This window comes from Notothenia rossii (genome assembly GCF_949606895.1).
Source record: "Notothenia rossii genome assembly, contig: scaffold_230, whole genome shotgun sequence".
Lineage (NCBI taxonomy): Eukaryota > Metazoa > Chordata > Actinopteri > Perciformes > Nototheniidae > Notothenia > Notothenia rossii.
This window is the reverse complement of record NW_027640047.1, coordinates 32,529-56,579: the sequence shown is the minus strand read 5'-3', so window position 1 is coordinate 56,579 and position 24,051 is coordinate 32,529. Positions and strand designations below refer to the sequence as shown.

Here is a 24,051-nt window from a genome sequence, read left to right as displayed (position 1 = left end):
ATGTAACGTTTATATAGGGGAACACTGTTAGCAGTAACTTGGTATGCATGTATTTCATGTTAGCTTAGCTTCTTAGCCTGAGCTAGCTCTGTTTACTTCCAGTTCGGAGGCAGTAGGTCCCGCCTTGGCTCCGCCTCTTTGCCCTTATTTGGAGCAGGCGGGATTAGACTCTGACGTCGCTGTCAAGCCGTTAGTGGCCGACTCCGCCTACTAAGGGCTTCTCGGCAACTCTGCAGAATCCTATGGGTGACGTCACGGACCCTACGTCCATTTATATATACAGTACTTTAAACCTTTCTAGTTAACGAGTCAATACTTCACTCAGCAGACTCTGACCTGGCGCTATGATTTGCTGAGGCGACTCTGGGCTCAGGATGCTGGTTGGTTCAGAGGGAGGGGGCGTGGCCAGAGGTGGAGTCTCTCTGCTGGAAGGGGCGGGGCTTAGCGGGGGGGTCGGAGCAGGGGTCAGAACCAGAGGGGGTCCGGAGTCCTGCAGAGAACACAGGTTACTCAATAACACTGACAAACATCAGACTATACACCAGACCACTCATCCTGGACCAGGTTCTGTACCTGCTGACGGGGTTCTCGACCGGCTCCTGGTTCTGGTCTTGTTTCTGGTTCTCCTGGGTCTCTCTCCCCCAGCAGGAGGGCGATCTGCTCGCTCAGAACCTCAGTGACCAGCTGTCGGACCAGAGCAGAGTCCACAGGGACACCAGAGACCACACACAGCTGTAGACCTGATACACACACACACACACACACACACACACACACACACACACACACACACACACACACACACACACACACACACACACACACACACACACACACACACACACACACACACACACACACACACACACACACACACACACACACACACACACACACACACACACACACACACACACACACACACGATGATAAGAAACGTTGGACCAATGAGGGGGCAGGAACATGCAGAGCTCTGCTGTGATTGGTGCGTCTGCTCACCAATGTCTGAGGTGAAGCTCTGTTCCTCGCACTCTGATTGGTCGGTGGGTAGGTTGTAGGCGGGGTCAGTGAGAGGGGGGCGGTACATCTCTGAGATCATCCTGGACATCAGCTGCTGCTCCACCCTGACACACAGATATTAAAACATATTAAACATACAAACAGAGTTATATTAATAACTTAGACAATAAGAAATATACTGTATATATATATATCTTTAATTATTTATATTTAAGATGTGCCCTCACCACTCCACCAGGCGCTGCTCCAGCCCGTCTCTCTGCAGCTGGAGACCCAGAAGAGAGGCTTCTTCCTGGGGGGGGAGGGAGGATGGAGGCTCGGGGGGGAACACTGGACCCTGGTACTGGTCCGAATGGGGGGGGGCGCCTCCCTCCAGCTGCAGGACCTCCTCTCCCACTGCACTCCCTTCCTCTCCCACTGCACTCCCCTCCTCTCCCACTGCACTCCCCTCCTCTCCCACAGCACTCCCCTCCTCTCCCACTGCACTCCCCTCCTCTCCCACAGCACTCCCCGCAGGCTGCACACAGGGGGGAGAACGGGAGGGTTCACTTCATATGGTTTATAAATGAAACACACAAACTGAAGAAGAAGAAGTTGTTTACCTGGACGACGTCAGCGACAGACAGGAAGTGAGTTCCAGGAAATATGTCTTCCTCCTCCTCCTCTTCCTCTGAGGTTTCAGCAGGAGGAGGAAGAGGAGGAGCTTCAGCTGCAGACGGAGGAAGAGGAGGAGCTTCAGCTGTAGACGGAGGAAGAGGAGGAGCTTCAGCTGTAGACAGAGGAAGAGGAGGAGCTTCAGCTGTAGACGGAGGAAGAGGAGGAGCTTCAGCTGTAGACGGAGGAAGTGGAGGAGCTTCAGCTGTAGACGGAGGAAGAGGAGGAGCTTCAGCTGTAGACAGAGGAAGAGGAGGAGCTTCAGCTGTAGACGGAGGAAGAGGAGGAGCTTCAGCTGTAGACGGAGGAAGTGGAGGAGCTTCAGCTGTAGACGGCGGCTCCTCCACCTGCAGCTCAGGCACTCCGTCACCTACGGCAACCTCTCGGGGAGGAGGTCTGGGTGGTGATGGCACTTCCTGTTGACTCTCAAGGACACGCCTGAAAGAAGAGTCCATCCTGCGACGCCCTTCAAAATAAAATATAAAATAATTAAAAAAAAACATTCATCCATCTTCTCCCACTTATCCGTGGTCGGGTCGTGGAGCGACAGCAGAGAGCCCCAAACGTCCCTTTCTTTTCAACCAGCTCTGACTGGGGGATCCAAGGAGCTCCAAGGCCAGAGTAGAGATATAATCTCTTTACCTGGGTTAGGGTAGAGATATAATCCCTCCACCTGGTCCTGGGTAGAGATATAATCCCTCCACCTGGTCCTGGGTAGAGATATAATCCCTTTACCTGGTCCTGGGTAGAGATATAATCCCTCCACCTGGTCCTGGGTAGAGACATAATCCCTCCACCTGGTCCTGGGTAGAGATATAATCCCTCCACCTGGTCATCCTTACCAGGTAGCATCCTAACTAGGTGCCCGAACCACCTCAACTGGCTCCTTTCAACACCAAGGAGGAGCGGTTCTACTCCAAGTCTCTCCCGGGTGACTGAACTTCTCACTTTATCCCTAAGGGAGACGCCAGCCACCCTGCGGAGAAAACCCATCTGGTTCTTTGGGTCATGACCCATCCTTCATGACCATAGGTGAGGGTAGGATGAAAATGGCGCGGTAGACAGAGAGCTTTGCCTTCTGGCTCAGCTCTCTTCATCACTACGGTGCGGTAAAGCGACTGCAGTACCGCTCCCGCTGCTCCGGTTCTCCGGTCCATCTCTCGCTCCATTGTTCCCTCACTCGAGAACAAGAGATACTTTAATTCCTTCACTTGGGCTAAGGACTCATTCCCTACTTTTAGTGGAGAGTCCATCGGTTTCCTTCTGAGAACCCACCAAACGGCAGACCCCCTCCCCCACGACTTGAAATCCTGTCCATGTATATTACAAACAGGATTGGTGACACAACGCAGCCCTGGCGGAGGCCAACACTCACCTGAAATGGGTCCGACTTACTGCCGAGGACACGGACACAGCTCTCGCTTTGGGAGTACAGAGATTGTTGGCCTTGAGTCGAGACCCCCTCACCCCATACTCCCGCAGCACCTCCCACAGGGACTCCCTGGGAACCCGGTCATACGCCTTCTCCAAGTCTACAAAACACATGTAGACTGGATAAGCATACTCCCAGGCCCCCTCCAGGATCCTTGCGAGAGTAAAAAGCTGATCCGTCGTTCCACGACCAGGACGGAATCCGCATTGTTCCTCCTCAATCTGAGGTTCGACAATCGGCCTGACCCTCCTTTGGAGTACCTTAGAGTAAACTTTCCCGGGGAGGCTGAGTAGTGTGATGCCTCTGTAATTTGCACACGCCGTCTGATCCCCCTTTTTGAAAAGGGGAACCACAACCCCGGTCTGCCACTCCTTCGGTACTGTTTCCGACTTCCACGCAATGTTGATGAGACGTTTCAACCATGACAGTCCCTCAAGTCCTTCTCCGAACTTCTCCCACACCGCTGCTTTGCCTCTGCCACGCCTGAGGCTGCTATTCTTCGGCCTGTCGGTACCTTGCAACTGCCTTGGGACTCCCCCGGGATAACATGTCTCCCCCAAGATAACATATCCCTGAAGGCCTCCCCCTTCAGTCGGACGGCCTCCCTGACCACTGGTGTTCACCAGGAAGTTCGAGGGATACCTTGAGGCACCTAAGACCTTGAGACCACAGCTCCCCACCACGGCTTCAGCAATAGAGGCTTTGAACACCGCCCACTCTGGTTCAATGTCCCCAGACTCCACAGGGATGCCTGAGTTGAAGGCCTCCTGGACTTGGGACTCCTCCAGATGTTCCCAGTTCACCCGCACTACACGTTTGGGCTTACCAGGTCTGTCCAGAGGCTTCCCCCCCACTCCACCCAACTCTTTAAAAAAACCTTCAAAATAAAATCTAAAATACTTGAAATAATAACTATATTTAAAATGCTATAACAGTCTAAGTCCCAGAGGGGTTTGTGGATAATGTAGTCTTCCAGAATCTTTATCCTGAGTGTACTGACCTAGAGGGATTGCCATGGCGACGGGGATCCGTGTGAGGTCACCTGAGGTCAGGAGGGAGGGGCTGATGATGATGTCATGAGGTCGTCCAGTTGCTGGCGTGAGGGGCGGAGCCAAACAGGTCTGAGTCTTACAGGACTTCATCTTCACACCTGCAGGTAATAATAATATATTTCTGATCCCTTAACAAAGACATCGTAAGATATATAATGCAGGTGAGTCTCACCTGTGACGGTCTCCAGCAGCCGGGGGCGGGGCTTCCTGCTGGGCGGGGGGGCAGGTGAGCTGAGGCGCAGGTAGGGGCTTTTCTTCAGGCTCCGCCTCTGACCCTCGTACGCCGCCCTGCCGTACAGACGGCTCAGGTACGCCTCACCTGAGGAAACATCAGGCTCCGCCCCCTGCACTCTGCTTCCTGTCCCCGCCGCCTGACTTCCTGTTCTTACTCTCCCCCCTGCAGGCTGACTTCCTGTTCCTTTAAGCGCGCTCACTGGCCTCGCCCTACCTGTGGGGGCGGAGCTACCTGCAACCTGCTGCTGTGATGTCATCGCAGCTTCTTCTGAGTACATCTCGGCCTGGAGAGAAGAAGAGAGCATTGCATTGTGGGTAATGTAGGCTCCAGGTTCAGATGAAGAAGAAGAAGTTAGTGTTGTATCGTGGGGAAGGTAGGCTCCAGGTGTACAGGTGTGCAGGTGTAGCGTACCTGGATGTCTCGGGTCAGCGAGTTGATCCAGGCGTCCACCGTCTTCTTGATGCGGACTTCCTGCGTCGAGTCTCTGCAAATAGGAAACACAGAGTTAGCATTAGCTACATGTTAGCTTCCTCACTTATTCACCATGCAGAGTTAGCATTAGCATTAGCTACCTGTTAGCAGCCAGCGCCTCCAGCTGGTCGTGCAGAACTTCTCCGGTTCTGGTTCTCAGCAGAGCCTCAAGGTTCTCCTCCAGATTCTTCTTCTGTCTGCGGACCTGACGCAGAACCAGACCCGCCTCCTCTAACGGGGACTGGACCCGCCTCTTCCAGACTGGGAGAGGCTGATGGGAAGACTGATGGGAGGACTGGGACTGATGGGAGGACTGGGGCTGATGGGAGGACTGGGGCTGATGGGAGGACTGATGGGAGGACTGGGGCTGATGGGAGGACTGATGGGAGGACTGGGGCTGATGGGAGGAATGGGGCTGATGGGAGGAATGGGGCTGATGGGAGGAATGGGGTTGATGGGAGGACTGGGGTGGATTGGAAGAATGATGGGAGGACTGGGGCTGATGGGAGGACTGATGGGAGGACTGGGGCTGATGGGAGGAATTGGGATGATGGGAGGACTGGGGCTGATGGGAGGACTGATGGGAGGACTGGGTCTGATGGGAGGAAGTGGGCTGATGGGAGGAATGGGGCTGATGGGAGGACTGGGGCTGATGGGAGGACTGATGGGAGGACTGGGGCTGATGGGAGGAATTGGGCTGATGGGAGGACTGATGGGAGGACTGGGGCTGATGGGAGGGCTGGTGGGAGGACTGGGGCTGATGGGAGGGCTGATGGGAGGGCTGATGGGAGGGCTGATGGGAGGACTGATGGGAGGACTGATGGGAGGTCTGATGGGAGGACTGATGGGATGGTGACTGGTTTGGTAGAGTTGTTTTTTCTTGGGACTGGACTTGTTGAGAAGGACTTTGATTGGACTGGGTATGATGGGACTGGGTATGATTGGACTGGGTATGATGGGACTGGATATGGTGGGACTGGGAGTGTCTGGCCTGGGTTTGTGAGGACTGTAGGTGGTTTTGTTGGGACTGGGTTGGTTTAAAAAGACCTTGATGGGACTGGACTTGTTGGAGAGTGCTTCCATTGGACATGGATTGATGGGACTTGGACCGGGAGAGTCTGGCCCGGGGCTGGCAGAACTGTAAAGGGTCTGGGTTCTGGTGGTTCTGGTCCTCAGGTTGGAGGGTCTGAGTCTGCTGGTCCTGGTGCTGGTCCGGTCCAGGTGTACTGGTTTTCAGAGAGTCTTCTGGCTGCTGTAGGACGGGAAGGTTTAATAAAGAGCTTCAGTTTGACCCGAATATAACACGACCCTCTTTTTCAAGACTCATTTTTGGAAAAATACCTTTTTGAAGACCAAGTCTTTGTGGAAAGCTTTTCTGACTGTTTACATTTTTGAGGTGGTCTTTTTGGGCTTGCCATCTTCTAACGTTACTCTCAGTAACTCCATGTTTCTTTGCTGCTCGACAGTTGTTCGATGACTTCGTTGTTCATCATTATCTTCAAATGTTCATCATAACTTCGCCTCTTGTTTATTAGCTCGCCTACTTTGGATCCACTGCGTTGGAGTTGGTATATGTGTCTCTCCGTCGCTCTCTCTCCTGTTGTACTATTACTTTAACCTGTTGAGCCCTGAGCCTGTTTTCCAGGTCTCAGGCTAGAAAATGACATTCCCAGAACAAATGACCATATCTTCTAAAAGGGGTAAATGAATAATCTTTTTTCTCAAAGCAATGATAAACCTGTGAGTTGGATGTAGAAGAGTCAGAATCAATAAAGATATTTTTATTTTAAAGTAAATTCAGATTGAACATGGTAAAAAAAATTAAATTATTTTGTCCGTCCAAACATTTTTTTTACTTATAGTGAAAACCACCCTTGGATGATGGTAAGGTAGACTAAAAGCTTTAGGAATCCAAACTATAACATATAATAAGTACCCTGTATCAAGATTAATGCAAAACAAGTGATATTTGACCTTTTAGAGAGATTTAGGAAAAAAAACACTTCTGGGGTCATTTGGGTGGATTTGCACTATCTCTGGAACCCATCGGCCAATTTTGATGATTGATATCTCTTTTTAACTGCTAGAGCCAATAGAATCGAGGGGAAGTTTCACATACATATACACACACGTTACCAAATAAGGAGTGAGAGTGATAAGTAGCCAGAAAACCCAAAACAGGAAGCTGTCATACACTCTGGTAGCGATCATTAGCAGCTAATGTGAAAAGTCAGTTTTTTACATAAAAATGGAATTATGGATTATCAAAAACATTTTCAAAGTGACAGACACATGAGATTGACCTTCAGCAGCATTTTTATCGTTTTAATGCCATTGAACACAACTTTTGATCAGAGACAGCTAAAGGTGAGTATATCTCCGTGTTTTGCTACCTAAAGCTACGTCGTGTGTGTCTGGTTTTTGCTTCCCCTGTCGCGAGTTCTGATCGCTCAGTGATGATACTTATATGTATGGAATCTGTGGAATCTCAGATTGCTAGCTAAGCTTGTTTGTGCATTGACGATAAGTAATCAAGTATTTATACCTAGAGTTCTGTGCCAAGTGCGTTAGCATTTTTTCGCTCAGGGCTCATTTAGACGCTTCTTGTGAGACTTGCGTTTTGTTTTCGGTAAAAGTTTCTTCCCGTTAATCTGGTATGACACGCTGATAGTTTATTACATTTTACGAGACACAGTTTCTGGAAAAATACGGGAAAAACCGGTTAAGACGGTGTCTCTCTTGGAGGAACACTCGTGTGCGCCATCTGGTGTCGCGACTGTGTAACTACAACGAAAAGTCTAGACCCCGAATATAAGACGACTCCCTTTTTCAGTTTTCTTTCAAGGAAAAGACCCTGTCTTATATTGGGGTCAATACGGTACTAATATCCTGATTCTGTCCTCTGAGTCTCACCCTCAGCAGCGTCTTTGTCTCCGTCTTCAGGCGGCTCATCTCCCGCAGCGTCTCATTGGCTCTCCTTACCGCCCGCTCGCTCTCATTGGACGAGGAGTGCAGGTGAACCCTGGGAGGACCTCTGGGATCCGGTCTGAAGAAGAGTTTAGATGTGAGACGGAGGACTGAGAGACTGACAGGTGCTTTATTAATATATTATTAACCCCGCCCCCTAACCTGGTCTGCACTGGTTGTTGGTCATGGCCAGGTGTTGCCGTAGTGACCGTCTCCAGGAAGGATGCTGCAGCTCTGGTTGCCGTGGGGATCTGCTGCTGGTTGCTAAGGATGTTTTCTGAGAGAGAGAAGAAATAAAGCAGGAAGACGAATAAAATAATAACTCTTTTGAATTTCTTGAAAGATATTTGTTTTTTTATGGTTAAAATGTTTGGACAATCTAAACATACCTGCAGAGTCCAGGTGAGTCACCTGCAGACAGGTGGGCTGACACAAGGCTGGGGGGTCAGAGGTCAGGGGGGCGCGGCCTGTAAACATCCTGAGGGCCGACTCCAGCAGCTGGCTCTGATTGGACGAGAGGAGAGCCAATCAGCACAGAGAGAGGAGGCCAGGTCAGAGAGGACAGGTGAGAGGGGACAGGTGAGGGAGGAGGACAGGTGAGAGAGGAGGACAGGTGAGAGAGGAGAGGTCCGAGAGGACAGGTGAGAGAGGAGGACAGGTGAGAGAGGAGAGGTCAGAGAGGACAGGTGAGAGAGGAGAGGTGAGAGAGGAGGACAGGTGAGAGAGGAGGACAGGTGAGAGAGGAGAGGTGAGAGAGGACAGGTGAGAGAGGACAGGTGAGAGAGGAGGACAGGTGAGAGAGGAGGACAGGTGAGAGAGGAGGACAGGTGAGAGAGGAGAGGTGAGAGAGGAGGACAGGTGAGAGAGGAGGACAGGTGAGAGAGGAGGACAGGTGAGAGAGGAGGACAGGTGAGAGAGGAGAGGTCAGAGAGGACAGGTGAGAGAGGAGGACAGGTGAGAGAGGAGAGGTCAGAGAGGACAGGTGAGAGAGGAGGACAGGTGAGAGAGGAGAGGTCAGAGAGGAAAGGTGAGAGAGGACAGGTGAGAGAGGAGGACAGGTGAGAGAGGACAGGTGAGAGAGGAGGACAGGTGAGAGAGGAGGACAGGTGAGAGAGGATAGGTGAGAGAGGAGAGGTGAGAGAGGAGGACAGGTGAGAGAGGACAGGTGAGAGAGGAGAGGTGAGAGAGGAGAGGTGAGAGAGGACAGGTGAGAGAGGACAGGTGAGAGAGGACAGGTGAGAGAGGACAGGTGAGAGAGGAGGACAGGTGAGAGAGAAGAGGTGAGAGAGGGGACAGGTGAGGGAGGAGAGGTGAGGGAGGAAAGGTGAGAGAGGACAGGTGAGAGAGGAGGACAGGTGAGAGAGGAGGACAGGTGAGAGAGGAGGACAGGTGAGAGAGGGGACAGGTGAGAGAGGAGACAGGTGAGAGAGGGGACAGGTGAGAGAGGAGGACAGGTGAGAGAGAGGACAGGTGAGAGAGGACAGGTGAGAGAGGGGACAGGTGAGAGAGGAGACAGGTGAGAGAGGACAGATGAGAGAGGAGAGGTGAGAGAGGAGAGGTGAGAGAGGACAGGTGAGAGAGGACAGGTGAGAGAGGACAGGTGAGAGAGGAGGACAGGTGAGAGAGAAGAGGTGAGAGAGGACAGGTGAGGGAGGTCAGGTGAGAGAGAAGAGGTGAGAGAGGAGGACAGGTGAGGGAGGAGAGGTGAGAGAGGACAGGTGAGAGAGGACAGGTGAGAGAGAAGAGGTGAGAGAGGAGGACAGGTGAGGGAGGAGAGGTGAGAGAGGACAGGTGAGAGAGGACAGGTGAGAGAGGAGGACAGGTGAGAGAGGACAGGTGAGAGAGGAGGACAGGTGAGAGAGGAGGACAGGTGAGAGAGGACAGGTGAGAGAGGAGGAAAGGTGAGAGAGGACAGGTGAGAGAGGACAGGTGAGAGAGAAGAGGTGAGAGAGGAGGACAGGTGAGAGAGGACAGGTGAGAGAGGACAGGTGAGAGAGGAGGACAGGTGAGAGAGGACAGGTGAGAGAGGAGGACAGGTGAGAGAGGACAGGTGAGAGAGGGGACAGGTGAGGGAGGAGAGGTGAGGGAGGAAAGGTGAGAGAGGACAGGTGAGAGAGGACAGGTGAGAGAGGACAGGTGAGAGAGAAGAGGTGAGAGAGGAGGACAGGTGAGAGAGGACAGGTGAGAGAGGACAGGTGAGAGAGGAGGACAGGGGAGAGAGGAGGACAGGGGAGAGAGGACAGGTGAGAGAGGACAGGTGAGAGAGGACAGGTGAGAGAGGACAGGTGAGAGAGGAGAGGTGAGAGAGGACAGGTGAGAGAGGACAGGTGAGAGAGAAGAGGTGAGAGAGGGGACAGGTGAGGGAGGAGAGGTGAGGGAGGAAAGGTGAGAGAGGACAGGTGAGAGAGGACAGGTGAGAGAGGACAGGTGAGAGAGAAGAGGTGAGAGAGGAGGACAGGTGAGAGAGGACAGGTGAGAGAGGACAGGTGAGAGAGGAGGACAGGGGAGAGAGGAGGACAGGGGAGAGAGGACAGGTGAGAGAGGACAGGTGAGAGAGAAGAGGTGAGAGAGGGGACAGGTGAGGGAGGAGAGGTGAGGGAGGACAGGTGAGAGAGGAGGACAGGTGAGAGAGGGGACAGGTGAGGGAGGAGAGGTGAGAGAGGACAGGTGAGAGAGGAGGACAGGTGAGAGAGGGGACAGGTGAGAGAGGGGACAGGTGAGAGAGGGGACAGGTGAGAGAGGACAGGTGAGAGAGGAGAGGTGAGAGAGGACAGGTGAGAGAGGAGAGGTGAGAGAGGACAGGTGAGAGAGGACAGGTGAGAGAGGACAGGTGAGAGAGGAGAGGTGATAGAGGAGGACAGGTGAGAGAGGACAGGTGAGAGAGGAGGACAGGTGAGAGAGAAGAGGTGAGAGAGGGGACAGGTGAGGGAGGAGAGGTGAGAGAGGAGGACAGGTGAGAGAGAAGAGGTGAGAGAGGGGACAGGTGAGAGAGGGGACAGGTGAGGGAGGAGAGGTGAGGGAGGAAAGGTGAGAGAGGACAGGTGAGAGAGGACAGGTGAGAGAGGACAGGTGAGAGAGGAGGGCAGGTGAGAGAGGAGGGCAGGTGAGAGAGGAGGACAGGTGAGAGAGGGGACAGGTGAGAGAGGGGACAGGTGAGAGAGGAGGACAGGTGAGAGAGGGGACAGGTGAGAGAGGACAGGTGAGAGAGAAGAGGTGAGAGAGGGGACAGGTGAGGGAGGAGAGGTGAGGGAGGAAAGGTGAGAGAGGACAGGTGAGAGAGGAGGACAGGTGAGAGAGGGGACAGGTGAGAGAGGACAGGTGAGGGAGGAAAGGTGAGAGAGGACAGGTGAGAGAGGAGGACAGGTGAGGGAGGAGAGGTGAGGGAGGAAAGGTGAGAGAGGACAGGTGAGAGAGGGGACAGGTGAGGGAGGAGAGGTGAGGGAGGAAAGGTGAGAGAGGAGGACAGGTGTGAGAGGAGGACAGGTGAGAGAGGAGGACAGGTGAGAGAGGAGGACAGGTGAGAGAGGGGACAGGTGAGAGAGGACAGGTGAGAGAGGACAGGTGAGAGAGAAGAGGTGAGAGAGGGGACAGGTGAGGGAGGAGAGGTGAGGGAGGAAAGGTGAGAGAGGACAGGTGAGAGAGGAGGACAGGTGAGAGAGGGGACAGGTGAGAGAGGACAGGTGAGGGAGGAAAGGTGAGAGAGGACAGGTGAGAGAGGAGGACAGGTGAGAGAGGAGGACAGGTGAGAGAGGGGACAGGTGAGAGAGGGGACAGGTGAGAGAGGAGGACAGGTGAGAGAGGGGACAGGTGAGAGAGGACAGGTGAGAGAGGACAGGTGAGAGAGAAGAGGTGAGAGAGGGGACAGGTGAGGGAGGAGAGGTGAGGGAGGAAAGGTGAGAGAGGACAGGTGAGAGAGGAGGACAGGTGAGAGAGGAGGACAGGTGAGAGAGGAGACAGGTGAGAGAGGGGACAGGTGAGAGAGGACAGGTGAGAGAGGAGAGGTGAGAGAGGACAGGTGAGAGAGGAGAGGTGAGAGAGGACAGGTGAGAGAGGACAGGTGAGAGAGGACAGGTGAGAGAGGAGAGGTGAGAGAGGAGGACAGGTGAGAGAGGAGGACAGGTGAGGGAGGAGAGGTGAGGGAGGACAGGTGAGAGAGAAGAGGTGAGAGAGGGGACAGGTGAGGGAGGAGAGGTGAGGGAGGACAGGTGAGAGAGGACAGGTGAGAGAGGAGGACAGGTGAGAGAGGGGACAGGTGAGAGAGGGGACAGGTGAGAGAGGGGACAGGTGAGAGAGAAGAGGTGAGAGAGGGGACAGGTGAGGGAGGAGAGGTGAGGGAGGAAAGGTGAGAGAGGACAGGTGAGAGAGGAGGACAGGTGAGAGAGGAGGACAGGTGAGAGAGGGGACAGGTGAGAGAGGGGACAGGTGAGAGAGGGGACAGGTGAGAGAGGAGGACAGGTGAGAGAGGAGGGCAGGTGAGAGAGGAGGGCAGGTGAGAGAGAAGAGGTGAGAGAGGGGACAGGTGAGGGAGGAGAGGTGAGGGAGGAAAGGTGAGAGAGGACAGGTGAGAGAGGAGGACAGGTGAGAGAGGAGGACAGGTGAGAGAGGGGACAGGTGAGAGAGGGGACAGGTGAGAGAGGAGGACAGGTGAGAGAGGGGACAGGTGAGAGAGGAGGACAGGTGAGAGAGGGGACAGGTGAGAGAGGAGGACAGGTGAGAGAGGAGGACAGGTGAGAGAGGGGACAGGTGAGAGAGGGGACAGGTGAGAGAGGGGACAGGTGAGAGAGGGGACAGGTGAGGTCACCTGCTGCTGCAGCTGTTGGCTGTGCAGAGTCTCCAGATGTTGCAGGGTCAGCTGACTCAGGCCACGCCCCCTAGAGACAGGACGGAGAGTCATGATGTCAGTGTGTCAGTGTGTGTGTCAGTGTGTGTGTCAGTGTGTGTGTCAGTGTGTGTGTCAGTGTGTGTCAGTGTGTGTGTCAGTGTGTGTGTCAGTGTGTGTGTCAGTGTATGTGTCAGTGTGTGTCAGTGTGTGTGTCAGTGTGTGTGTCAGTGTGTGTCAGTGTGTGTCAGTGTGTGTGTCAGTGTGTGTGTCAGTGTGTTTCAGTGTGTGTGTGAGTGTGTGTTTGTGTGTGTGTGTGTGAGTGTGTGTCAGTGTGTGTGTCAGTGTGTGTGTCAGTGTGTGTGTCAGTGTGTTTCAGTGTGTTTCAGTGTGTGTCAGTGTATGTCAGTGTGTGTGTCAGTGTGTGTTTCAGTGTGTGTGTCAGTGTGTGTGTCAGTGTGTGTGTCAGTGTGTTTCAGTGTGTGTGTCAGTGTATGTCAGTGTGTGTGTCAGTGTGTTTCAGTGTGTGTTTCAGTGTGTGTGTCAGTGTGTGTTTCAGTGTGTGTTTCAGTGTGTGTTTCAGTGTGTTTCAGTGTATGTCAGTGTATGTCAGTGTGTGTGTCAGTGTGTTTCAGTGTGTGTTTCAGTGTGTGTGTCAGTGTGTGTGTCAGTGTATGTCAGTGTGTGTTTCAGTGTGTTTCAGTGTATGTCAGTGTGTGTGTCAGTGTGTTTCAGTGTGTGTGTCAGTGTATGTCAGTGTGTGTGTCAGTGTGTTTCAGTGTGTGTTTCAGTGTGTGTGTCAGTGTGTGTGTCAGTGTGTGTCAGTGTGTGTGTCAGTGTATGTCAGTGTGTGTGTGAGTGTGTGTGTGAGTGTGTGTGTGTGTGTGTGTGTGTGTGTGTGTGAGTGTGTGTCAGTGTGTGTGTCAGTGTGTGTGTCAGTGTATGTCAGTGTGTGTGTGTTACGGCCCATCTACACAGCGGCGTGCGTTGACGCTTCACCATTCACTTTGAATGGGGTGACGTGACTTTTCGCCGAACTGCATTGTGGGAAGCGACGCGGAGCGTTGCTGGCGTGGCTCGCTGCAAAAGTTGAGCAAAGATCAACTTTTGACGCCTTGGCAGAAGCGTCAGCCAATCGAATCATATGCCAGTACAAGCTCTAGCCAATCAAACCGCTGCTTGTGAGTCAGGGGCGGGAGATTCATGTGATTGGTTGTTGGTCGAGTTTCAGACACGCCCGCCGGCAAGCGACAACTCACGCCGCTGTGTGGACGGGCCGTCAGTGTATGTGTCAGTGTGTGTGTGTGTGTGTGTGTCAGTGTACCTGTCAGCCTGTAGCATCTCCTGAACTCCGTCTGCCAGCCGGGACACTCGAGCCTCCAGATCTGAGTGAGTCTATATACACACACACACACACACACACACACACACACACACACACACACACACACACACACACACACACACACACACACACACACACACACACACACACAGTTAATGTAAAGTAAATATCTAACACTTTGAATTATCACGATTATCAAAAACGATTATCCATTTACTTTGAAAACACCAATTTATTGGAGAAAACATGTTTTTAACAGTTGATTACCCTGAACTTTAAGTATAATTCAACTGAAAACATTTATGATAATAATTACAAAATAAAATGTTTTATTTCGATTACGTTGTTTTCGTAATCTTTGCAATCCATAATCGTAATTGCGATTAAAATACGATGAATTGAGCAGCCCTACTTTGAATATGAATCTGTACCTTCATGAGAGGAATAGCTCCGAACCCTACTGCATGCTGGGAGCTGCTGGGCCAAGGTGCATGCTGGGAGTCCGGTTGTCCTGTGTTCAGCAGCTGCACTCTGACTTCCCTCTTGGGGGGGGCGCTGTGAGAGCTGAGGAGTGAGAGGTGAGGGTAAACACTCTGAGAGGTCCTGAACGAGCTTTAACGAGGACTAACTTCAGTGTGCTTAACGAGCTCTAACGAGGACTAACTTCAGTGTGCTTAACGAGCTCTAACGAGGACTAACTTCAGTGTGCTTAACGAGCTCTAACGAGGACTAACTTCAGTGTGCTTAACGAGCTCTAACGAGGACTAACTTCAGTGTGCTTAACGAGCTTTAACGAGGACTAACTTCAGTGTGCTTAACGAGCTCTAACGAGGACTAACTTCAGTGTGCTTAACGAGCTTTAACGAGGACTAACTTCAGTGTGCTTAACGAGCTCTAACGAGGACTAACTTCAGTGTGCTTAACGAGCTCTAACGAGGACTAACTTCAGTGTGCTTAACGAGCTTTAACGAGGACTAACTTCAGTGTGCTTAACAAGCTCTAACAAGGACTAACTTCAGTGTGCTTAACGAGCTCTAACGAGGACTAACTTCAGTGTGCTTAACGAGCTTTAACGAGGACTAACTTCAGTGTGCTTAACGGGCTTAACAAGGACTAACTTCAGTGTGCTTAACAAGCTTAACGAGGACTAACTTCAGTGTGCTTAACGAGCTCTAACGAGGACTAACTTCAGTGTGCTTAACGAGCTCTAACGAGGACTAACTTCAGTGTGCTTAACGAGCTTTAACGAGGACTAACTTCAGTGTGCTTAACGAGCTCTAACGAGGACTAACTTCAGTGTGCTTAACGAGCTCTAACGAGGACTAACTTCAGTGTGCTTAACGAGCTTTAACGAGGACTAACTTCAGTGTGCTTAACGGGCTTAACAAGTACTAACTTCAGTGTGCTTAACGAGCTTAACGAGGACTAACTTCAGTGTGCTTAACAAGCTTAACGAGGACTAACTTCAGTGTGCTTAACGAGCTTAACGAGGACTAACTTCAGTGTGCTTAACGAGCTTAACGAGGACTAACTTCAGTGTGCTTAACAAGCTTAACGAGGACTAACTTCAGTGTGCTTAACGAGCTCTAACGAGGACTAACTTCAGTGTGCTTAACGAGCTTAACGAGGACTAACTTCAGTGTGCTTAACGAGGACTAACTTCAGTGTGCTTAACGAGCTCTAACGAGGACTAACTTCAGTGTGCTTAACAAGCTCTAACGAGGACTAACTTCAGTGTGCTTAACGAGCTTAACGAGGACTGACTTCAGTGTGCTTAACGAGCTTAACGAGGACTAACTTCAGTGTGCTTAACGAGCTCTAACGAGGACTAACTTCAGTGTGCTTAACAAGCTCTAACGAGGACTAACTTCAGTGTGCTTAACGAGCTTAACGAGGACTAACTTCAGTGTGCTTAACAAGCTTAACGAGGACTAACTTCAGTGTGCTTAACGAGCTTAACGAGGACTGACTTCAGTGTGCTTAACGAGCTTAACGAGGACTAACTTCAGTGTGCTTAACGAGCTCTAACGAGGACTAACTTCAGTGTGCTTAACAAGCTCTAACGAGGACTAACTTCAGTGTGCTTAACGAGCTTAACGAGGACTAACTTCAGTGTGCTTAACAAGCTTAACGAGGACTAACTTCAGTGTGCTTAACGAGGACTAACTTCAGTGTGCTTAACGAGCTCTAACGAGGACTAACTTCAGTGTGCTTAACGAGCTCTAACGAGGACTAACTTCAGTGTGCTTAACGAGCTTTAACGAGGACTAACTTCAGTGTGCTTAACGGGCTTAACAAGTACTAACTTCAGTGTGCTTAACGAGCTTAACGAGGACTAACTTCAGTGTGCTTAACAAGCTTAACGAGGACTAACTTCAGTGTGCTTAACGAGCTTAACGAGGACTAACTTCAGTGTGCTTAACGAGCTTAACGAGGACTAACTTCAGTGTGCTTAACAAGCTTAACGAGGACTAACTTCAGTGTGCTTAACGAGCTTAACGAGGACTAACTTCAGTGTGCTTAACGAGCTTAACGAGGACTAACTTCAGTGTGCTTAACAAGCTTAACGAGGACTAACTTCAGTGTGCTTAACGAGGACTAACTTCAGTGTGCTTAACAAGCTTAACGAGGACTAACTTCAGTGTGCTTAACGAGCTTAACGAGGACTAACTTCAGTGTGCTTAACGAGCTTAACGAGGACTAACTTCAGTGTGCTTAACGAGGACTAACTTCAGTGTGCTTAACGAGCTCTAACGAGGACTAACTTCAGTGTGCTTAACAAGCTCTAACGAGGACTAACTTCAGTGTGCTTAACGAGCTTAACGAGGACTGACTTCAGTGTGCTTAACGAGCTCTAACGAGGACTAACTTCAGTGCGCTTAACAAGCTCTAACGAGGACTAACTTCAGTGTGCTTAACGAGCTTAACGAGGACTAACTTCAGTGTGCTTAACGAGCTCTAACGAGGACTAACTTCAGTGCGCTTAACAAGCTCTAACGAGGACTAACTTCAGTGTGCTTAACGAGCTTAACGAGGACTAACTTCAGTGTGCTTAACAAGCTTTAACGAGGACTAACTTCAGTGTGCTTAACGGGCTTAACAAGGACTAACTTCAGTGTGCTTAACAAGCTTAACGAGGACTAACTTCAGTGTGCTTAACGAGCTCTAACGAGGACTAACTTCAGTGTGCTTAACGAGCTCTAACGAGGACTAACTTCAGTGTGCTTAACGAGCTTTAACGAGGACTAACTTCAGTGTGCTTAACGAGCTCTAACGAGGACTAACTTCAGTGTGCTTAACGAGCTCTAACGAGGACTAACTTCAGTGTGCTTAACGAGCTTTAACGAGGACTAACTTCAGTGTGCTTAACGGGCTTAACAAGTACTAACTTCAGTGTGCTTAACGAGCTTAACGAGGACTAACTTCAGTGTGCTTAACAAGCTTAACGAGGACTAACTTCAGTGTGCTTAACGAGCTTAACGAGGACTAACTTCAGTGTGCTTAACGAGCTTAACGAGGACTAACTTCAGTGTGCTTAACAAGCTTAACGAGGACTAACTTCAGTGTGCTTAACGAGCTCTAACGAGGACTAACTTCAGTGTGCTTAACGAGCTTAACGAGGACTAACTTCAGTGTGCTTAACGAGGACTAACTTCAGTGTGCTTAACGAGCTCTAACGAGGACTAACTTCAGTGTGCTTAACAAGCTCTAACGAGGACTAACTTCAGTGTGCTTAACGAGCTTAACGAGGACTGACTTCAGTGTGCTTAACGAGCTTAACGAGGACTAACTTCAGTGTGCTTAACGAGCTCTAACGAGGACTAACTTCAGTGTGCTTAACAAGCTCTAACGAGGACTAACTTCAGTGTGCTTAACGAGCTTAACGAGGACTAACTTCAGTGTGCTTAACAAGCTTAACGAGGACTAACTTCAGTGTGCTTAACGAGCTTAACGAGGACTGACTTCAGTGTGCTTAACGAGCTTAACGAGGACTAACTTCAGTGTGCTTAACGAGCTCTAACGAGGACTAACTTCAGTGTGCTTAACAAGCTCTAACGAGGACTAACTTCAGTGTGCTTAACGAGCTTAACGAGGACTAACTTCAGTGTGCTTAACAAGCTTAACGAGGACTAACTTCAGTGTGCTTAACGAGGACTAACTTCAGTGTGCTTAACGAGCTCTAACGAGGACTAACTTCAGTGTGCTTAACGAGCTCTAACGAGGACTAACTTCAGTGTGCTTAACGAGCTTTAACGAGGACTAACTTCAGTGTGCTTAACGGGCTTAACAAGTACTAACTTCAGTGTGCTTAACGAGCTTAACGAGGACTAACTTCAGTGTGCTTAACAAGCTTAACGAGGACTAACTTCAGTGTGCTTAACGAGCTTAACGAGGACTAACTTCAGTGTGCTTAACGAGCTTAACGAGGACTAACTTCAGTGTGCTTAACAAGCTTAACGAGGACTAACTTCAGTGTGCTTAACGAGCTTAACGAGGACTAACTTCAGTGTGCTTAACGAGCTTAACGAGGACTAACTTCAGTGTGCTTAACAAGCTTAACGAGGACTAACTTCAGTGTGCTTAACGAGGACTAACTTCAGTGTGCTTAACAAGCTTAACGAGGACTAACTTCAGTGTGCTTAACGAGCTTAACGAGGACTAACTTCAGTGTGCTTAACGAGCTTAACGAGGACTAACTTCAGTGTGCTTAACGAGGACTAACTTCAGTGTGCTTAACGAGCTCTAACGAGGACTAACTTCAGTGTGCTTAACAAGCTCTAACGAGGACTAACTTCAGTGTGCTTAACGAGCTTAACGAGGACTGACTTCAGTGTGCTTAACGAGCTCTAACGAGGACTAACTTCAGTGCGCTTAACAAGCTCTAACGAGGACTAACTTCAGTGTGCTTAACGAGCTTAACGAGGACTAACTTCAGTGTGCTTAACGAGCTCTAACGAGGACTAACTTCAGTGCGCTTAACAAGCTCTAACGAGGACTAACTTCAGTGTGCTTAACGAGCTTAACGAGGACTAACTTCAGTGTGCTTAACAAGCTTAACGAGGACTAACTTCAGTGTGCTTAACGAGGACTAACTTCAGTGTGCTTAACAAGCTCTAATGAGGACTAACTTCAGTGTGCTTAACAAGCTTAACGAGGACTAACTTCAGTGTGCTTAACGAGGACTAACTTCAGTGTGCTTAACAAGCTCTAATGAGGACTAACTTCAGTGTGCTTAGGAAGCTCTGACGAGGACTAACTTCAGTGTGCTTAGCGAGCTTAACGAGCTTCCTTACCGTTGTCTCAGAGCAGCGAGCACGGCTCCTCGTCCTCCGGCAGAGAAGCGTGACGTCAGCAGGTCATGACCTTTATCACAATAAACACGTTTATATTTAACCTTCATGATCAGGAACAGATCCTGGAACAGTTCTGTCTTCACATCAAAGGATCACTGAGGCTCTGAAGTCCAGACACTGATCCTAGAACAGTTCTGTCTTCACCTCAGAGGATCACTGAGGCTCTGAGGTCCAGACACTGATCCAGACACGTACTGATTGGTTAATTTGTGTACTGATTGGTGCACTGATTGGCTAATTGGTGTACTGATTGGCGTACTGATTGGTTAATTTGTGTACTGATTGGTGTACTGATTGGTTAATTTGTGTACTGATTGGTGTACTGATTGGTTAATTTGTGTACTGATTGGTGCACTGATTGGTTAATTTGTGTACTGATTGGTGTACTGATTGGTTAATTTGTGTACTGATCGGTGCACTGATTGGTTAATTTGTGTACTGATTGGTGCACTGATTGGTTAATTTGTGTACTGATCGGTGCACTGATTGGTTAATTTGTGTACTGATCGGTGCACTGATTGGTTAATTTGTGTACTGATTGGTGTACTGATTGGTTAATTTGTGTACTGATTGGTGTACTGATTGGTGCACTGATTGGTTAATTGGTGTACTGATTGGTTAATTTGTGTACTGATTGGTGTACTGATTGGTTAATTTGTGTACTGATTGGTTAATTTGTGTACTGATTTGTGTACTGATTGGTGTACTGATTGGTTAATTTGTGTACTGATTGGTGTACTGATTGGTGTACTGATTGGTTAATTGGTGTACTAATTGGTGTACTGATTGGTTAATTTGTGTACTGATTGGTTAATTTGTGTACTGATTTGTGTACTGATTGGTGTACTGATTGGTTAATTTGTGTACTGACTGGTGTACTGATTGGTGTACTGATTGGTTAATTGGTGTACTAATTGGTGTACTGATTGGCGTATTGATTGGTGTACTGATTGGTGTATTGATTGGTGTACTGATTGGTGTACTGATTGGTGTAATGATTGGTTAATTTGTGTACTGACTGGTGTACTGATTGGTTAATTGGTGTACTAATTGGTGTACTGATTGGCGTATTGATTGGTGTACTGATTGGTGTATTGATTGGTGTACTGATTGGCGTACTGATTGGTGTATTGATTGGTGTACTGATTGGTGTACTGATTGGTTAATTTGTGTACTGACTGGTGTACTGATTGGCGTATTGATTGGCTAATTGATGTATTGCAGCTCCTCACCGTGCTGCTCCGCCTCTCTGCTCAGCTTCCTGTCCCCTCTCTCTGGAGGCTGTTTCAGAGAGAGGCTTTCATTAGAATCAGACTCACCTGAGGATCCCGAGGAACTCCAGAGGCCTGTACTACGAAGCAGGATGTTCTCTTAGCGGCTAACTTCAGGTTAACTCTGGGTTTCTGGTCCTACGACGCTGGTTCTCTTTTTAGCAGGCTAGATCTCCATGGTAACTGATGCTGAGCGGCAAACCTGCCACGGAGCAGGTTAGGTTGCAGGCTAAGAGCTCAACTCAGTGAAAGCACTGCCTGCTGACCAATCAGAGCTCAGTGTGCGGAGTTTAAAGCCATCAAGTCATATTACAGGAGAAAGGAAATACAGAAAAGCTTTGTGAACTGTACATTAATAGAATATCACCTCCTATCTTCATGTTTAAAGTTTAACTTCTTCAGATTTGTCTAATATTAAAGTTGACTTTTCATTCAGGAAGTATGCGGCTGCGCTGTCAGTACGTTTCTCCATGTTTGTGATTGGTCGAATGCTCCAGATACCACCCCTTTCATGTGAACGTGCACCTAACTAGATAGGACACGGCTGGCTTGAGCGATCCACTTGAGCGTCGTAGTACAGTTTAGCGAGAGCGCGTATGTTTTGGATTAGACCAACCGGCTAACTCAAACATATCCAGGTTAGGTTGAACCAGCTTCGTAGTACAGGCCTCTGGTGTTCGAGCACAACGTTTACATTCTGTGCGAGTCATCAAAGAGTGCGTAGTCTATTAACCAAGAGGACTCACTCGTCTTCTGGGCTCTCGGTTCTCTTTGGGGGGTCCAGGTTTCTTCAGTCTGTCTACACACACACACACACACACACACACACACACACACACACACACACACACACACACACACACACACACACACACACACACACACACACACACACACACACACACACACACACACACACACACACACACACACACACACACACACAATATATTTGTGAAGTAAATTGTGAACTGTTAATAACACTGTGTGTGTGTGTGTGTGTGTGTGTGTGTGTGTGTGTGTGTGTGTGTGTGTGTGTGTGTGTGTGTGTGTGTGTGTGTGTGTGAACTACATGATGTACTGTGAGGGTTATTGATCCAATGTAAATGTCCCCTCTGTGGGACTAACACAGGTTCTGATTCTGATGAACCAGAGACACATCTCCCTTAATGTAATGGACACGAAAGTCCTCTGTTAGCCCTGATTCAGGTCCTGATTCAGGTCCTGGTTCCGATCCTGGTTCAGATCCTGATTCAGGTCCTGGTTCAGATCCTGGTTCAGGTCCTAATTCAGGTCCTGATTCAGGTCTTGAGGGTTCTGGTTCTCACCGGTCTGAGGGTGTCCCGCTCCCCGAGGACGAGCTGCTTTCTCCTGGACCTTTTGGACCAGAGGAGGGTCCTGGACCTTCTGGACGGAGATCCGGACAGAACCAGGTCTCTGCTCAGGGACCAGGACCCTGGTGGAGCGGATCAGAACCGCCCCGGGCTCTGAGCTGCAGGAGGACGACGGGCTTGACCACATGCTGGTTCTGATCCGGGTTTAATGAGAGCTGACTCATCTGAAGACACTGAGAGAATAAGAGTCTGAGAGACTTCAGAGCTACTGGAGATCATAACAATAACAGTCTGTTTACTTGTTTGTTTTATAACCTGTTGTTTATTCTAAGGAGTCCTTTAGCCGTTAGCTTCCGTTAGCTCATTTCAAAGTTCCCGCTTCTTCAAGGACCGGAGATTTACCGGTTTAACCTCCGCGAGAGAGATGGGGGGAGGAGGGGGGGAGTTACGGTTTATAAAATAACCGGTAAATGGATGAAATATCCCGGTGGAGGGAAGCTTCTGGAAATACAAATATAAACAAACGGTTTCTAACAACAAATCTCACTTCCGGTTTCCGCTGCTCATAAAAGATCGTAAAATAATTCAACAGGAGAGAGGTCTCACTCCACAGGGCAACCAGAACCCATCACCGCGTTCAGTGGAAACAGCTGATTGGAGAGAGAATACACTCTTATCAAAGAAATCAGTCAATTAAAGAGGGTTATCATTATGTTAACCACTCTGCTAATTGTTCGGCTATAACACAATAACAAGATGTCGTTTATATAAATGACTGTAATCTTAACGGAATGCTTTATTGTGACGCGCTTGTTGCACTCCGGATGTTTCTCCAGCAGCACACTGTTTGATTTTTAATTTCTGGGCTGCACTTTCGACAAATTGTTCTTCAATCTTTCTTTGAATAACTAAATAACTCTAATATTAATATAATATCTAAAGACGCTGATTGGCTGCCTCTCTGATTTTGGTTTGTTGTGAATGATTTTGAATCCTTTCTTTAAAGTGAATAAATACAAACTGAGAGACAGAAAGGCGTGAAAGTGCGGCTGAGTGTCTCTCACGTCCTTCAGGAAGCGGCTCGTTGGTTGCAACAGAAACTCCGGTGAGATAAAAACCCTTTATTATCTGTATAACTCTTATAACTCTTATAACTCATTATATCTCTCATTATTACTGTTGTCCTCTAGCCTCGAGAGGCAGTCGGACACTTTACAGAGAGACACATTCACAGATCTGAAGCGTTAGCATGCAGCATGTAGCTCCTGCTGGAAAATAACAGATTATTAAACAGTATTTAAACAGCAGCTCAGTGATAATGCTAATCACACACACACACACACACACACACACACACACACACACACACACACACACACACACACACACACACACACACAACGTTATAAATAATGATATTAATAATAAAGTCCTTTCTGTAATCTTTGTATTTCGTTGTTGTAACATTTTAAATGTACATTAAAAATATGCTCAGTGATAAATAATAATATAAATGATTAACTCTTTATAATAAATGTGTTAAACAGCCTACTTCTTTATTCTGTGAGCTTTAATCTGCTTTAAAGGGTTTGGTGTCTCAGTTTAAGGGTTTTTGGACATTTCAGTGTTTATTTCACAAATATAAACCGTCATTATCTGTAATTATAATGTTTTTATTTCTGTCCTCAGAGGATCTGAATAATGGCGGCGCAGACGGCCGAGTCCGACCAGATTAAACAGGTGAGCCCTCGCCTGATTGGTCCATCTCTAAAAGGAAGCACACCTGAATAACAACCCGGGTTTTCTGTTGGTCACTGAAGATCAGGGGTAAACAGACTGACAGTGGGTTTTTAATACCTTACATTTCTCAGTTTAAGGAGTTTTCTGTCTAAATGTAAGGGTTTTTCTGTCTCAGTTTAAGGAGTTTTCTAAATGTAAGGGTTTTTCTGTCTCAGTTTAAGGAGTTTTTGGGGACATACAACAAGGTGACGGAGAACTGCTTCATGGACTGCGTCAGAGACTTCACGACCAGGGAGGTGAAGCCAGAGGAGGTAAATATAAAAACATCGGTTATACTACAATAACCATGACCCTCTG

At 49.1% G+C, this 24,051-nt stretch overlaps 2 protein-coding genes across 3 annotated transcripts in view; one reads left to right on the top strand and one right to left on the bottom strand.

The window, feature by feature from the left end:
• The window catches only part of kiaa0586 (KIAA0586 ortholog), a 38,257-nt gene extending 15,556 nt beyond the window's left edge, over positions 1–22,701 (bottom strand). Inside the window, exons 1-20 of one of the 2 annotated variants that reach the window (XM_079695328.1) lie at positions 22,270–22,701; positions 21,949–22,187; positions 21,367–21,419; positions 20,582–20,630; positions 19,290–19,359; positions 14,427–14,559; positions 13,975–14,045; positions 12,633–12,702; positions 8,221–8,335; positions 7,994–8,108; positions 7,778–7,910; positions 4,966–6,116; positions 4,805–4,877; positions 4,331–4,676; positions 4,107–4,256; positions 1,623–2,140; positions 1,248–1,537; positions 1,000–1,124; positions 574–740; positions 337–490 (exon numbers count right to left, since the gene is read on the bottom strand). In XM_079695328.1, the coding sequence (XP_079551454.1) occupies positions 337–490; positions 574–740; positions 1,000–1,124; positions 1,248–1,537; positions 1,623–2,140; positions 4,107–4,256; positions 4,331–4,676; positions 4,805–4,877; positions 4,966–6,116; positions 7,778–7,910; positions 7,994–8,108; positions 8,221–8,335; positions 12,633–12,702; positions 13,975–14,045; positions 14,427–14,559; positions 19,290–19,359; positions 20,582–20,630; positions 21,367–21,419; positions 21,949–22,141 (3,976 nt within the window). In that variant the 5' untranslated portion in view covers positions 22,142–22,187; positions 22,270–22,701. Of the gene's footprint in view, positions 1–336; positions 491–573; positions 741–999; positions 1,125–1,247; positions 1,538–1,622; positions 2,141–4,106; positions 4,257–4,330; positions 4,677–4,804; positions 4,878–4,965; positions 6,117–7,777; positions 7,911–7,993; positions 8,109–8,220; positions 8,336–12,632; positions 12,703–13,974; positions 14,046–14,426; positions 14,560–19,289; positions 19,360–20,581; positions 20,631–21,366; positions 21,420–21,948 lie in introns of both variants that reach the window. The other variant, XM_079695329.1, reaches the window with a different exon arrangement.
• A 217-nt stretch (positions 22,702–22,918) lies between these two features.
• timm9 (translocase of inner mitochondrial membrane 9 homolog) overlaps positions 22,919–24,051 on the top strand; it is a 1,480-nt gene continuing 347 nt past the window's right edge. The window contains exons 1-3 of the mRNA XM_079695330.1: positions 22,919–23,059; positions 23,644–23,694; positions 23,910–24,005. Of these exons, the coding sequence (XP_079551456.1) occupies positions 23,656–23,694; positions 23,910–24,005 (135 nt within the window). The 5' untranslated portion in view covers positions 22,919–23,059; positions 23,644–23,655. The remainder of the gene's footprint in view (positions 23,060–23,643; positions 23,695–23,909; positions 24,006–24,051) is intronic.